Source organism: Perca flavescens, chromosome 8, assembly GCF_004354835.1.
Source record: "Perca flavescens isolate YP-PL-M2 chromosome 8, PFLA_1.0, whole genome shotgun sequence".
Lineage (NCBI taxonomy): Eukaryota > Metazoa > Chordata > Actinopteri > Perciformes > Percidae > Perca > Perca flavescens.
In genome coordinates this window covers 436,394-449,720 of record NC_041338.1, presented here as the reverse complement: position 1 = coordinate 449,720, position 13,327 = coordinate 436,394, and the positions used below count along the sequence as shown (strand labels likewise).

General features: G+C 39.7%; 2 protein-coding genes across 6 annotated transcripts in view; both read left to right on the top strand.

Moving 5' to 3' along the window:
• The window catches only part of meak7 (MTOR associated protein, eak-7 homolog), a 28,084-nt gene extending 20,542 nt beyond the window's left edge, over nt 1-7,542 (top strand). For all 5 annotated transcript variants that reach the window (XM_028585327.1, XM_028585324.1, XM_028585325.1 and 2 more), the window contains 4 exons: nt 802-988; nt 2,902-3,020; nt 4,121-4,300; nt 5,057-7,542. In XM_028585327.1, the coding sequence (XP_028441128.1) occupies nt 802-988; nt 2,902-3,020; nt 4,121-4,300; nt 5,057-5,176 (606 nt within the window). In that variant the 3' untranslated portion in view covers nt 5,177-7,542. The remainder of the gene's footprint in view (nt 1-801; nt 989-2,901; nt 3,021-4,120; nt 4,301-5,056) is intronic.
• A 2,319-nt stretch (nt 7,543-9,861) lies between these two features.
• Nucleotides 9,862-13,327, top strand: part of plcg2 (phospholipase C, gamma 2) — a 37,006-nt gene continuing 33,540 nt past the window's right edge. Inside the window, exon 1 of the mRNA XM_028585505.1 lies at nt 9,862-10,283. The gene's annotated coding sequence lies outside the window, so the exon portion shown is untranslated. The remainder of the gene's footprint in view (nt 10,284-13,327) is intronic.

Sequence of the window (13,327 nt, the reverse complement as noted above, 5' to 3'; positions counted from 1 at the left end):
TTGAAATAAACACATAGTTTACCGATTTACAAGTGAAAATATGTAGCTCAATAAACGCTAAAAGTACTGTTTTTTTAAATGAATACGCCGACTTATTGGGACTTTGTCTTATTCCCCGTATCCCCAGAGTTAGATAAGTCCATACATACCGTTCTCATCTCCACGTGTGTCCTAACTCTGTCTGACGCACCCACCGCTAGCCTAGCTTAGCACAGATCCTGGAGGTAACCGGCTCCATCTAGCCTACTGCCCCCAATAAGTGACAAAATAATGGCAACATTTTCCTATTTACATGTTGTGGTTTCTATACACAGTCACAGGGTGTACAATAACAAGGTCGCATGACACACAGCCATCTTCTAAGCGTATACATACTGGGAACTATATTGTCAGAAGGCGAAGCACTGCTACTTGGGCGGAGTGATTAGCGCAACACCCGAAAAGCCCCGTTGTTACTCTCTGCTCCTCACCACGGGGCTTCTCAGGTGCTGCGAGTAAATCACTCCGCCCAAGTAGCAGAGAGTAGCAGTGCTTCGCCTTCTGAACATATAGTTCCCAGTATGCATAGCCTACGGTTAGAAGATGGCTGTGTCTGTGACAAAAGACAGACATAATGAAAAAATGACGTAAAAAAATGCTAGATCATTTTGGTTTGCTGTGTAATATTAATCTGTTAAAAATAATGGCAAGGGATATGTCATGTCAATGACCAGATGAAAATATAACCAATTATTCATTCATAAGTGTCATCTGTGTTATAGAAAGATATTTACATACACAACACCATGTCATTCTCTCCAGTTGCCAGACCGCTACAGCGCCCCCTGGAGACTTGTGTTTTCCACGCGGCTGCATGGGGAGAGCTTCACCAGGATGGCTGCTGGTCTGACAAAGTGTGGGCCCACCCTGCTGCTTATCAAAGACACAAAGGGGCATGTTTTTGGGGGCTTCGCCTCCCACGCCTGGGAGGTCAAACCTCATTTCCAGGGTGAGAGAAGAGAATCTCGTCTGATCCTACTGTACTATACATTGCATGGCTCAGATGTAATTCACTATTTAATGAATACCATCTTCATCAAGCATCAGTATCAGCTGCTTTTAACAATTTGATAGAGAACATTAGCTGACATGACTTGCTCTCTCATGTTAGTTAAGTGAACCAATGTTACACAGTTTACCATTTGAAATACTGTGCTACATACAAGATATAACTATGTATCTTAAATTATTTTATTTTATGTGAGGGAAATGGATGAAATAAAAACGTCTTTCAAGGACCCGGAAACTTTTAGCTGTGGTAGACCCTGATAAAACATTGAAATGGTCCTCTCTGTCTAAATAATACACATTTCCTTCTCCTAGTTGCTTAAATAAATTCAAATCTCATGTACTGTTTCATCATACTGATGTAGCTTTACCTTTCTAAGCTAACTTAACAATACTAACAAATTAATACGCAGTTTATGATGCATTTTTCCAACTGAGTGATGTGTTGAAGAAGCTACCACAACCTGAATCTAAAGGCTGGAGGAACTGCAAGGGGAGAGCAATAATGAATTAATTTCCCTGCAACCTTCAGGAATGGAATATTGAACAATATTTTTTGATTGTTCAATGGTCTTAAAAAGTCAGATGGTTAGTTTACCCCCAGATTAGTCTATATTGACGACGTTTCATTAACGGGATAGTTCCGGAGCCCTCATTTTCAGCCGGATGGCCCTCACCTTTCGACTATGGTTAACTGCTCCTCAGATCTCTGCAGGGTAAATCCAGACAGCTAGCTAGACTATCTGTCCAATCTGAGTTTTCTGTTGCACGACTAAAACTACTTTTGAACGTACACATGTTCCACCAAAACAAGTTCCTTCCTCAGACTATTTAGCAGAGGCACCGTGGCTCTGTCCGGAGTTTAGCGCTGCCCAAGACGATTGTGATTGGTTTAAAGAAATGCCAATAAACCAGAGCACTAGACAGACCTTCCTCTGCAGCACTTTAGAGAACTGGCAATGCGAGACTACCCCAAATGGACATCTCTACATAGTCCTCTTGTGTTTCATTCTTCACACAAACACAATCATTATAGGTGATCAAAATTGGACCTTAGGTCAGTGTTTCCCAAACCTGTTTAAACCATGACAAGCCTCATAAGGATTTTTAGCATGGAAGTGCACTTTTGACCGGCTGATGTTCAATTGTTTCAGACTGCACTATGGGCCAGCCTTTCTTTGAGCTCTATTTACAGCCTTACATTTTACCATTGCCTGCTATGGTAACAATTTCAGACTGCTTTAATCCATGAACGTGTGTGTGTGTGTGTGTGTGTGTGTGTGTGTGTGTGTGTGTGTGTGTGTGTGTGTGTGTGTGTGTGTGTGTGTGTGTGTGTGTGTGTGTGTGTGTGTGTGAGTGTGAAAGTGTGTTGCTGTCTTGTCATTTGCTGCAGCGTACCTCATTGTTTTTGTGAAAAAACCAACAGTACATTTGTACTTAAGGCACCTCAGGGTGCAGTGGTACCCACATTGGGAACCTCTGCTTTAGGTAATAAGATTTACAGCTGCATTCAAATTCAACAGCAGGTGAACGGTTTATGGAACTGTTGATTTTGTTCTGTTGAATGAAAAAAAATAATGTATACGCATGATAGAACTGTGCCACACAGGAGTGAAGTGTGATGTCTCTGATAGATAACAGTGAATTTAGGCTTCTAATGTACATCCATAAGGCTGTCTAAAAACAGTACTATCATGTTGGTGTGGACCAGACCCCTGATCAGAACTGATATTAAAGCACTGATAAAAAGGACACATTGAGGAAGTAATACTACTTGTTTGAATACTGTGGGCTGTCACTTGACTTTTCTCTCAGATCTTAATAATTTGTATATATGTGTGTGTGTGTGTGCAGGTGACTCCAGATGCTTCCTGTTCTCTGTGTTCCCCAGACTGAGAGTTTATACAGCAACAGGATACAACCAGCACTTCATGTACTTTAACCAGAATCAGCAGACCATGCCCAACGGACTGGTGAGACTACCCTAGTTTAACTAATTTAGGGAAACTTCTGTTGGTCATGGCATGCAATTATTACATCGAGATTAAGATGTACAATGTAATTCACTTAATCTAGCCAGTTCATTTATTTTTTTTTCTTCAGATATTGCCTGGTACAACTTTTATTATTCAGGGGACTAAAACCTTTATTAAAACTTTGTAACTAACGGTCTACCGGTCCTCGAACCTTTCATGTTATTGATGCGATACAGTGTTATTCATACATACAGTATTTATTGTATACGTTACACCAGTTGTATTTTTCACATTGGTAAAAAGGCAGCCCTAATAGCCAGTAAACAAACAGGGCTGAACTGCTATTCGGCTCTCATTAGTGTCGTTTCCAGCAGCAGCAGACAGCTGTTTTCAGTGAAAAAGCTCTGATTACGCCACCTGCCCAGCACCAAGCAGCAGACAGACAAAGTTAGTGATTAGCCCTGTGTTCCAATACCCATACTACCATACTATTTAGTATGCTAGAAAAAGACTTATGTCAAATGCAGTATGCCAAAAATACCAGGATGTCATACTGCATCCGCTCGGATTTTGCAGCATGCATGCCAGCATGCTTTTCTGGCTATACTGACCCCCGATCCCTTGCCAGAATATATAAACAAGAGGGTCAAAGTTCAAGGTGCAATTTTATGAAGATTTAGTATGTCCCAATTGTATGCATACTGCATGCAACAGGACATACTTTGTAAGGCAGCTGCAGTACATACTAAAAGTAAAAAGTCAGTCAACCTAGCTTTTTCTCAGGAGTTGACCTAACAGAGCTAAAATGCTAGTGAATGTTAAACACAATATAATATGACAATTTTGTGTTTCAGTTTATTCTGCATATTCCCCATAGTGGCCAAAAAAATCAATCAGTGAATGGAGCTATAAAAAGAATTGGTAATAGTCAGAAAATGTCAATCTCTTTTGATGTGGTATTACTGTTGGCATTATTTTCATCTTTATCACAAGTGTTGAACAAAAAAAGACTTCAATGATAGATATGGTTATACTTATTAAATGCTTGTCTTAATTCTTTGTGTCTCATGGTGTTTATGTTTTGCGGTCTTCATCAGGGTATGGGCGGTCAGCAATACTACTTTGGCCTGTGGCTGGACAGTGATTTTGGTCGTGGTCATAGCCGTGCACGGCCTAAGTGCACCACCTACGGCAGCCCACAGCTTTCTGGAGATGAGGACTTCACCCTGGACTCAATGGAAGTGTGGGCGGTCGGAAAACCCCCCGAACCAGAGGAGGTTAGAGTACTTGCTTCTTTTTTTCTGCCTTTATTTGATTGCAGGCTAGGGGTGTCACAATTTCAAAATAAAATCAAAAATCGATTGAAACAAGCTTTCAATTTGGACTATCGGTTTTGACATGCAACAAAGGTACCTGGCTGCAGTTAAACTGTGGATTACACAATCAGAATACTTGTTCAATTGTTTATTCATCCTGCGAATGTTAAGGAGGATCCATGCTGTTTTCCAAGGTGATCTTGCCTGACATATTTCCACACAGTAACACTGGGACAGACTCCGTACAACCAGTCTTCAACTGTCCTACACTGCAGGCTCACAGCAGTGTTGGAGTTTGTCCACAAAGGTGGCTAATGTGACTGCTGTGAGGGGACACATATGGAGAAAACAGCAGGGACATCTGCTGGGCAAAAAAGAGGAGAGACGTGGGAATTAAAGAGGGAGACGTGTATGCACAGCCGTACGTGTAGTGTTTTCACACTTTTTTTCTCGTATACAGTCAAGGAGTAACAGACATTACAATTTGATTTTTCAACTCTACAATTTGTCATACACTGAAATCCATTTCAGTAGAATTATAACAAAACGGGCCACACATTTTTTTGGCATGTAATTACATACATGCCTAATGTTGGCATGCACATTAGGCATGCAATTAAATGTACCACAAATAGAGAACCTCATTTACATTCCAGCTGTTTCCTTTAGAACATGAAGAATTAAAGCCATTGTATTTGTGTATGTTTTGTGTTTCAGCACGAGGGGGGGAAGGGCAAGAAGAGTATCCTAGATATGGATCCAGAGGTCCAGGCCATGATGGAGATGGCAGGGAAGACTCTACACAGCCAGGGCCTCAGGGAGCCGGAGGAAGACTAGGAGCAGTGAGGGGCAACAAAACCAAAACAGTCTTAACTTATCTAGGCTCCCATTCCACCTGGTACTGACACAAGTTGGGATTTTATCATCTCACATAGCTGGACAATATTTATTACACCTGACTTTAAGACATGTCTCCTGTATACAAATTGGATTTCTCCCTTTCACCCTTCAACACACAAAATGCAGCTGCTGTAAAAATATGGTGTTGGTTAGTGAAGATGTCATCACAACATAAACCAGGCTAACTAGGTCTAAAGGCAGCTTATAAGTGGTCCGTGAAGCCTGGTCTGACCCATACACACAACTGAAAGCTACGAGTGTGCAGGCTTCAAGCCAGCTTTTATTATGCGTGTGAAAGGGACCAATGTGTCATGGCTGTGTTCACTCTTATTTCCTCCAAGCTTCACTGGTGTTTGACAGAAGCTAACAAATATACGAGAGATACGACAGAAAAAAATTATCAGATAAGGGGTGTGGAAACAGTTTGTTGCTCAGCAGTTGCCTCAGTCAACCAGAATGACAAGGCATCCACATCATCTCTATTGAAACCACTAACTCAAGTATTAGGTTGAGGAAAGTGAGCACAACAAAACAGTAAGTTATACCATTTATAGTTATGTTTAACAGTAAAAGAATACATGGAAATATCCTAAAGGGTCTTAGTTCAAAGGAGGTAAGGATCATCTCAAAGCAGACATATCATGTTCTCATACTGTCTGTCTGAATACACTTGTATTCACCCTCAGTCAGAAACAGGGAGGGCCAATGTGGGCTGATTACATCATTTTCTGGTCTAATCAGCCCACATAAAACACACTGGGTTGTCTTATGTGTGTGTTTTCGCAGGACAAAGTGAGTTTTTCATGATATGTCCCCTTAAAGGCCATTTTAAGAAAACCCTAATTGTGAGTTGCTGTGTGACTGATTATTTTATTGCTGCAATATTTGACAAATCCTGAGGTTTAGAAGACCAATTGTGACATACACGGGCTTGTTAGTCATTCTCTATCTACTGTACTAGTTCACCGTCTGAGCCATTCTAAGTATATGTGAACATGTGACTAATGAGATCCTTCATAAGTTGTTTAAACATCTGAGAAGTTTAGGAGTTCTTCAGGGAATTTCTTGAGTACAAGACTTGAGATTTACTGTTTATTCAAATACCAGGGATTCTAAATACTTTGTCCCTTCTCAAACTGACAGCTTTGGATAATCTTCATGAATACAAGAGACAAAACGTTCTTCTAACTACCCATTTTTACAGACTGGATGCACTACTGTATTGTTCATTTATTTTAATGTTTTTGTTCAAGGTGTGTTGCTTATTCACCCACTTTATGACCCAGACATTAGATGAGAGGTTGGACTGATCTGCCCATTATGGCATTATGGCGTTTTTCTGGAGCAAATCTACAACATGGAGCAAAATGTACAACAGTGTTAAGACAAATAGAGGAATGCCTGTATATGTTTATCATTATAATATACCTGTATTGTCCATGCAGATGTGCATTTTATTGTCTTACTGCATTAAGCCGAGGATTGTTATCAAGTACAACCTAGACTGAGGAACTGCATCGAAATCAACAGGAGTGTGGTACAGATTTGCAATATAGTGAAGAAGTAGGCCAGTTTATCAGGGCTTGGATGCAACAGAATCACTTAATACAGTGCAGAGGTGATTCAGTATATCACCATATAATTTGCCCACTTGCTTTTAGCAGTAAGTTTAACTAGTTGCTTTACCAAACACTGTAAAACATCATTGGCACGGGTAGGCATTTATGTCCTCAGACCCAAGTAGAAAAGTTTTGGACTAGATAGGGAATTTACTAAATATGTACCTGTAGCACTGTAGTAGGACAAATGACCATTTAGTCATTGGAACCACATCTATCTGTTCATTTTGGACAATTGTGCAGTTCGAATTATGCGTATTGCCTCCTACAATAATTTCAGTGTTGTAGAATATAGTGTTAGAAGTTGATGTACGTGTGTGTGTGTGTGTGTGTGTGTGTGTGTGTGTGTGTGTGTGTAGTGAAAACAGTATCTGTGTGTTGCTTGTATTAAAGTAAGAAGGGGCCTAGAAGGTGCAACTTTCACTTGTTTCTCAGTTGAGGGAACTGTGACAATTTCTGTCTTCATTTGAACACGTCTGACAGACAGGCTGTAAAATGTTGGCATCAACATATAAATAACCAGATCCCCGATTTGATCTCTAATTAGTCTAATAAGTTAGTACTAAAACAGACACCTGCTCAGAGACTGAAAGGTGACTCTGTGCTGATTCCCTTCCTCCTCTTCTCCTCTGCTATCATGCAAATGACTGAGCCAAGTTACACATGCAAATCTCCTATATAATCTTACAGCAACTCACACAGTAGCACGGTGGACATGGTTCCATAAAGAATGTTTATACTTGTCTTTATTTGTGTATGGAAATGATTTTATTTTATTCCCAGAAACATGAATATATTATTAACCCCGTTTCACCTCATATGCTCTTACACTTATTATTCTACCCCAGCTACATAAAAAACAGTTTATAACAACTGTATTTCTCAATTAGTCAAACTTAACTTGTATAGCACCTTTCATTTAAGGCCATTTCAGAGATCTTTTTAGGTGTATGACTTATCTATGCCTATGATGTTATTGTTATAGGCCAACAATAAGATAGCAGAAATATACTACAGGGGTCTTCAATGGCTTTTAGGCCAAGAACCCCATGGCTGAAAGAGAGACAGAGCAGGGACCCCCTACTACATACAGTATATATACATATATATATTTAGTTGCATATTACACTGGGCCAGATGGATGAAAATGGATGGATTAATATGTATATGTGCATACATCATGTTTTAATGTTAACCATACATGTAGAAGGCACAGTGTCCTTAAGCTGAACTGTATCGTGGATGGCTACCATGATGGCTACCTTACTTAGTCAGCGTATCATTAATGTTGTGTAAATTCAGTGTTTTTTTTAAATAAGCCGATTCATCTTTGCTAATAATATGTTGGATTCAGACATATTCTAATTTGAACAACAACAAAAAAACTTTCAAATAAATATTAAAAACTAATTTGGCGGGTGCCTGAGTAGTTCACCTGGTAGAGTGCACGCCCATATATAGAGGTTTACTCCTCGACGCAGCGGCCGTGGGTTTGATTCCGACCAGCGGCCCTTTGCTACATGTCATTCCCCCCTCTCTCTCCTCTTTCGTGTCTTTAGCTGTCCTATAGAAATAAAGGCCTAAAATGCTCAAAAAATAATCTAAAAAAATAAAGCAGTAAAACAATGAAAAACCAACGGTTTTGTTATCAGATTGATAGCCAACCTTTTAGTCTTGCGTTTCTATAAAATGATCCAGTCATTTATAGGCCAGATGCAAGGATTAGAGCAAACAGGGAATACATTGCCTTCTCTGCTAATGCTACTCTCATCTACAATTATTACCATAAAGCATACTTTTTAATTCAGTAGCCCGTGAAAAATGTGATGTTTGTTTCGTATTGAACAGCATTAATGTCCAGCAATTAAACAAAACACGTTTGATTTTGCTCTCATTTTTTATGAGTTGAAATAAAAGTTTTAAGACTTTTTTTTCAGAGTTTCGATGCACTCAAAAGGCGTATTTCTCTCAAATTGTGTGCACAAATTTGTTAAAATCCATGTTAGTGAGCCAAAATAATCCATCTATCTGACAGGTGAGGCCTATCAAGATGCCGATTTACCGGCATTATTATTAGACAGGTGTGCCTAGGGCTGGTCACAATAAACAGCAGCTCTGTGTGCAGTGTTACCACAACACAATGCTACACATGGCACAGGTTTTCATGCTGAGTGCAGGGATGTCCACCAGAGCTGTTGCCCGTGAAATGAATGTTCATTCCACTACCATAAGCCTTGTGTTCCAATCTCATGTTAGAGAATTTGGCTGTGCATGGAACCACATGTCACCAGGCCAGCCGTGGACATCCACATGGAGCTTCTTCACCTGCAGGACCGTCTGGAGCCACACACCAACAGTCTTCATTCTGCAGGACATTACATAAGTATTACGCTGATACAACTTTTGTACTTTAACTTAATTATGGTTTTAAAAGCCAGACTTTTATGTAATAGAGTTAAATATATAAATACATTTATAAATATAAAAGAGGTAAATATTCCTAAATGTCAGAGGGAAATACTGTTATAGATGAAATTACCCATCAGTGTAAAGTAGGCAAAATGAGCAAATACATGTTAATCCATCAGTCCTAAAATTCCAATAATCAGCCTATAATATATAATAATATAACTCCCAAAGGGATCATACTGCAACATAATACTTCAGTTTTGATATTTTAGGTATTATGCTGATACTACTTTTGCTCTTTAACTTAAGTAAGATTTTGAAAGCAATACTTTTATTGTAATAGAGTAGGATATTTTGTAACAGTGGTAGTAGCTTTACTACTTTTACTTAAAAGGCTATTGGATGAGTTAAAAAAAAGCATTGCTCTATCTTTTTATCCTTCTCATTTATTTAATTTATTACTGGGATTGTTTCAAGTTAATGAAATGATTCTTGGTCGTGTCAGGACCTTCTGGACCACCTTAATGGACAGTTAGGAGTCCCCGTACCGCCCTTTGAGAACCACCTGTCACACACGTGTGTTGATAGATGGGGTTTAAGATGGCGAGGCTTTCTCTGTGTCCAAAGAGACAGCGGACTGGCTGGGAGCAGCTTGTCACACATGTACCCTAAAGCATGGAAAGCTCCCGAAACATTTCTTTAGAAAGGAAATACTGGGCCCAGTTGGATCCCGACCCCGGCCCAGTGGCCCACTTTAAAACGCTCTCCGTCCGATGCCACTCGCACAGTGGAGTTTGCATAGATAGCGTCCTTGCTTCCGGTCCCTTTTTTATAATGCAAGTGAACTTTTACTTCCTTGTACACACAGATAGAGGAACTGACCGTTTTGCGGCTGGCGTTGTTGTCAACACTCTACATCCTCTCAGCTTCATTTCATGACTTTAAAATCATGAGCACTTAGAAAACGGGCGGCAACTTCGCAGAGCTGAAAATATTAATAATTAGTCACTTGTAAGGTAAGTCTTTTTACTTTTCTTCCAATCTGTTTTTGGTACGTGCTGAGCCGCCTGTGTGTCACTTCAATTAGGAGAAAATCCGCTTTTTACCGGCAGCATAGAGCAGCATGCACTCGGTTCCATGCCCGTCATACCGGTTCCACCGGCTGCAATTACACAACAGCCGTTCTATCTCTCTGTTCTCATGGGCTAATGGCACGGGTGGGGGGTAACCAAGTACTACTCAAGTATTTACTCAATTTGTACAAATTTGAGGCTACCTGTACTTTACTTTTATACTTTTACTCCGCTACATCAATCTGACATCTTTAGTTAGTACTGCAGGTACTTTTCAAATAAACATTTTGCACACAAAATGTTTTCCTATGAATGGAAGTAGGCTAGTCACCATAGAGCTCCGGTCCAGCTGAGATGATCAGACCATTAAACACACTCTTTCTACAATGGGAGGATTATTATACTTTGAGTTCTTTTACTTTGAATACTTTAGGTGCATTTTCCTGATGATACTTACATACTTTTACTTATATATGTGAATACTTCTTCCACCACTGGTTAATGGTGAATAGGGCTACTGTGTATTCCGGTGGTTCTCTGGGGTAACCACTTGTTAAGTAAGAGAAACACTTAGAAAACATGTGTAGATACAGGATAAATAGCATGACTTATAGAATTAATGTGTGTGTGTGTGTGTGTGTGTGTGTGTGTGTGTGTGTGTGTGTGTGATATATATATATATATATATGCATGCAAAGTTTTGGAGAAGTTTTTTATTATTATTATTATTATTATTCATGTTCCTTACGGTAATTCCCTTTGAACCACAAAGGGCTTGGTGTTGCTTTATTTGGATCCCCTTTAGCTGCTAACAGTGGAGCAGCTACCCTTCCCGGGGTCCACATACAAGAATCACAACATATACAGTATGAACACTGTCAACACATATTCCATGCACAACCATTTTGCTTAGTTTTTAATCAAACTTCTCAGTTGTATACTGTACATACAGATGTCAATTGATTAGGTCCACCTTGCTAAAAGGCTAATACTAATAATATGAATAGAAATTAATCAATCATATCTTCATGAAGGTTATAATGGTGAAACAAATAAGTGCTTGGTTTTTGAATTATGAGATGTTTTTCTATCTGTATTGATAGAAAATGATTTAATCAAATATTACTTGTGTTTGACATGTCTCTTCATTTGATCCATTTACAGAAATGTTGATTAATGCGCATTGTCCTCCCAAATAAAATGAATTGGAGCATTACACTGTCATGAGCTGTTTTAAAAATTTTCTTCACTCAGAGTAAGCTCTAAAACTGGCTGGAATCCAAGTTTCAAGAGCCCTTTTTCTGATAAAGGGAGTCTACAGTGTTATTTTGTATTGCCAACATAACAAGGACCTCTGAATGTCTACATAATTAGCTAAAAAGTAAAGGTAGGATTTTCTAAATGTTGACAAGCAATGACACAAAATATTCTGGTTTTTGCCCATATTCTGAAAAAGGATATATTTCTCTAAGCTGTTTACATGGCTAATGAAAAGGAATATTCCACTAATGTTCCTGTTTACATGCAGTGTGTGTTTGACAGGGGTCAATGCACTAACTTGTCGTTTATCATGTCAAAATAACAAAAAGTGGAATGCCTGGATCTCCTTCAACGTTTTCCACCAGCGGGAGACTTGTTTGACCGTTCGAACCAACCCATTCTCACTCCCAACTCGTAAAAAATAATGACACTTGATCAGTGGCTCTCAGCGTCAGATACCGATGCAAAAATCACCCTTTAGCGTCAGTATGGAACGCACCGGGCAGACCAGCAGCTCCGTCCCGTTCTTGTCCTGCGTACCACTGAAACGTACATATTGTAACCCCACCCATGATCTTTTCCTAACACCTAACTGTCCAGTTCTTCTGCCGCATGTCAGTTAAATGTACGTCCCGACCCAGAGCGTCAAAAAGTGACGGCAAGAGTTCCAGCCAAGCACATCTAAATATGGTGCTAAAGGAGACTTTTTGCGTCAACAACAAACGCCAAAGGCACCTGACCGAGCGTCACTTTTTGACGCGATGGGAGTGAGAATGCGTTGTTCGAACACAGCTTCCCTCCTTCAACCACATTTTTTAAAAGGTCAGCATTGCGATATTTGAGCATATCAAAAAGTAGGCTACCCTAGCCTTGCAAACTGTTGGCTGGTTGGTTTGTGTACAAGGCACAGAGATGACCGTAAACAGGCAAGAGGCAACTTGAAGTAAAACCCCCAATTGAGACACATATTTTGAATGCGCTGTATACATGTCTAAAAAATGTTCCTAAAACCTGAATAGCATATCCCACATGTCCAGCCCTAATTCTGAATATCCAAACAGAATTAAGACATGTGGGATATGCCGGTATTATTTGGGTTTTATAATCATTGTTTGGACATGTTTACAGCACATTCAGTTGGGTTTTTACCGCAGTTTATGGCCAGTTAACAGCCTCTTGCCTATTTAGAGCTTACGGTCACACTTATTTTAAACATTATACAGTGGTGTGAAAAAGTGTTTGCCCCCTTCCTCATTTCCTGTTCCTTTGCATGTGTGTCACACTTAAGTGTTTCGGAACATCAAACCAATTTAAACAAAAGTCAAGGACAACACAAGTAAACACAAAATGCAATTTGTAAATGAAGGTGTTTATTATTAAAGGAGAAAAAAAATCCAAACCATCATGGCCCTGTGTGAAAAAGTGATTGCCCCCCTTGTTAAAACATACTATAACTGTGGTTGTCCACACCTGAGTTCAATTTCTCTAGCCACACCCAGGCCTGATTATTGCCACACCTGTTCACAATCAAGGCATCACTTAAATAGGAGCTGCTTGACACAGTAAGGTCCACCAGAAGATCCTTAAAAGCTACACATCATGCCGAGACCCAAAGAAATTCAGGAACAATTGAGAAAGAAAGTAATTGAGATCTATCAGTCTGGAAAGGGTTATAAAGCCATTTCCAAAGCTTTGGGAATCCAGCGAACCACAGTGAGAGCCATTAT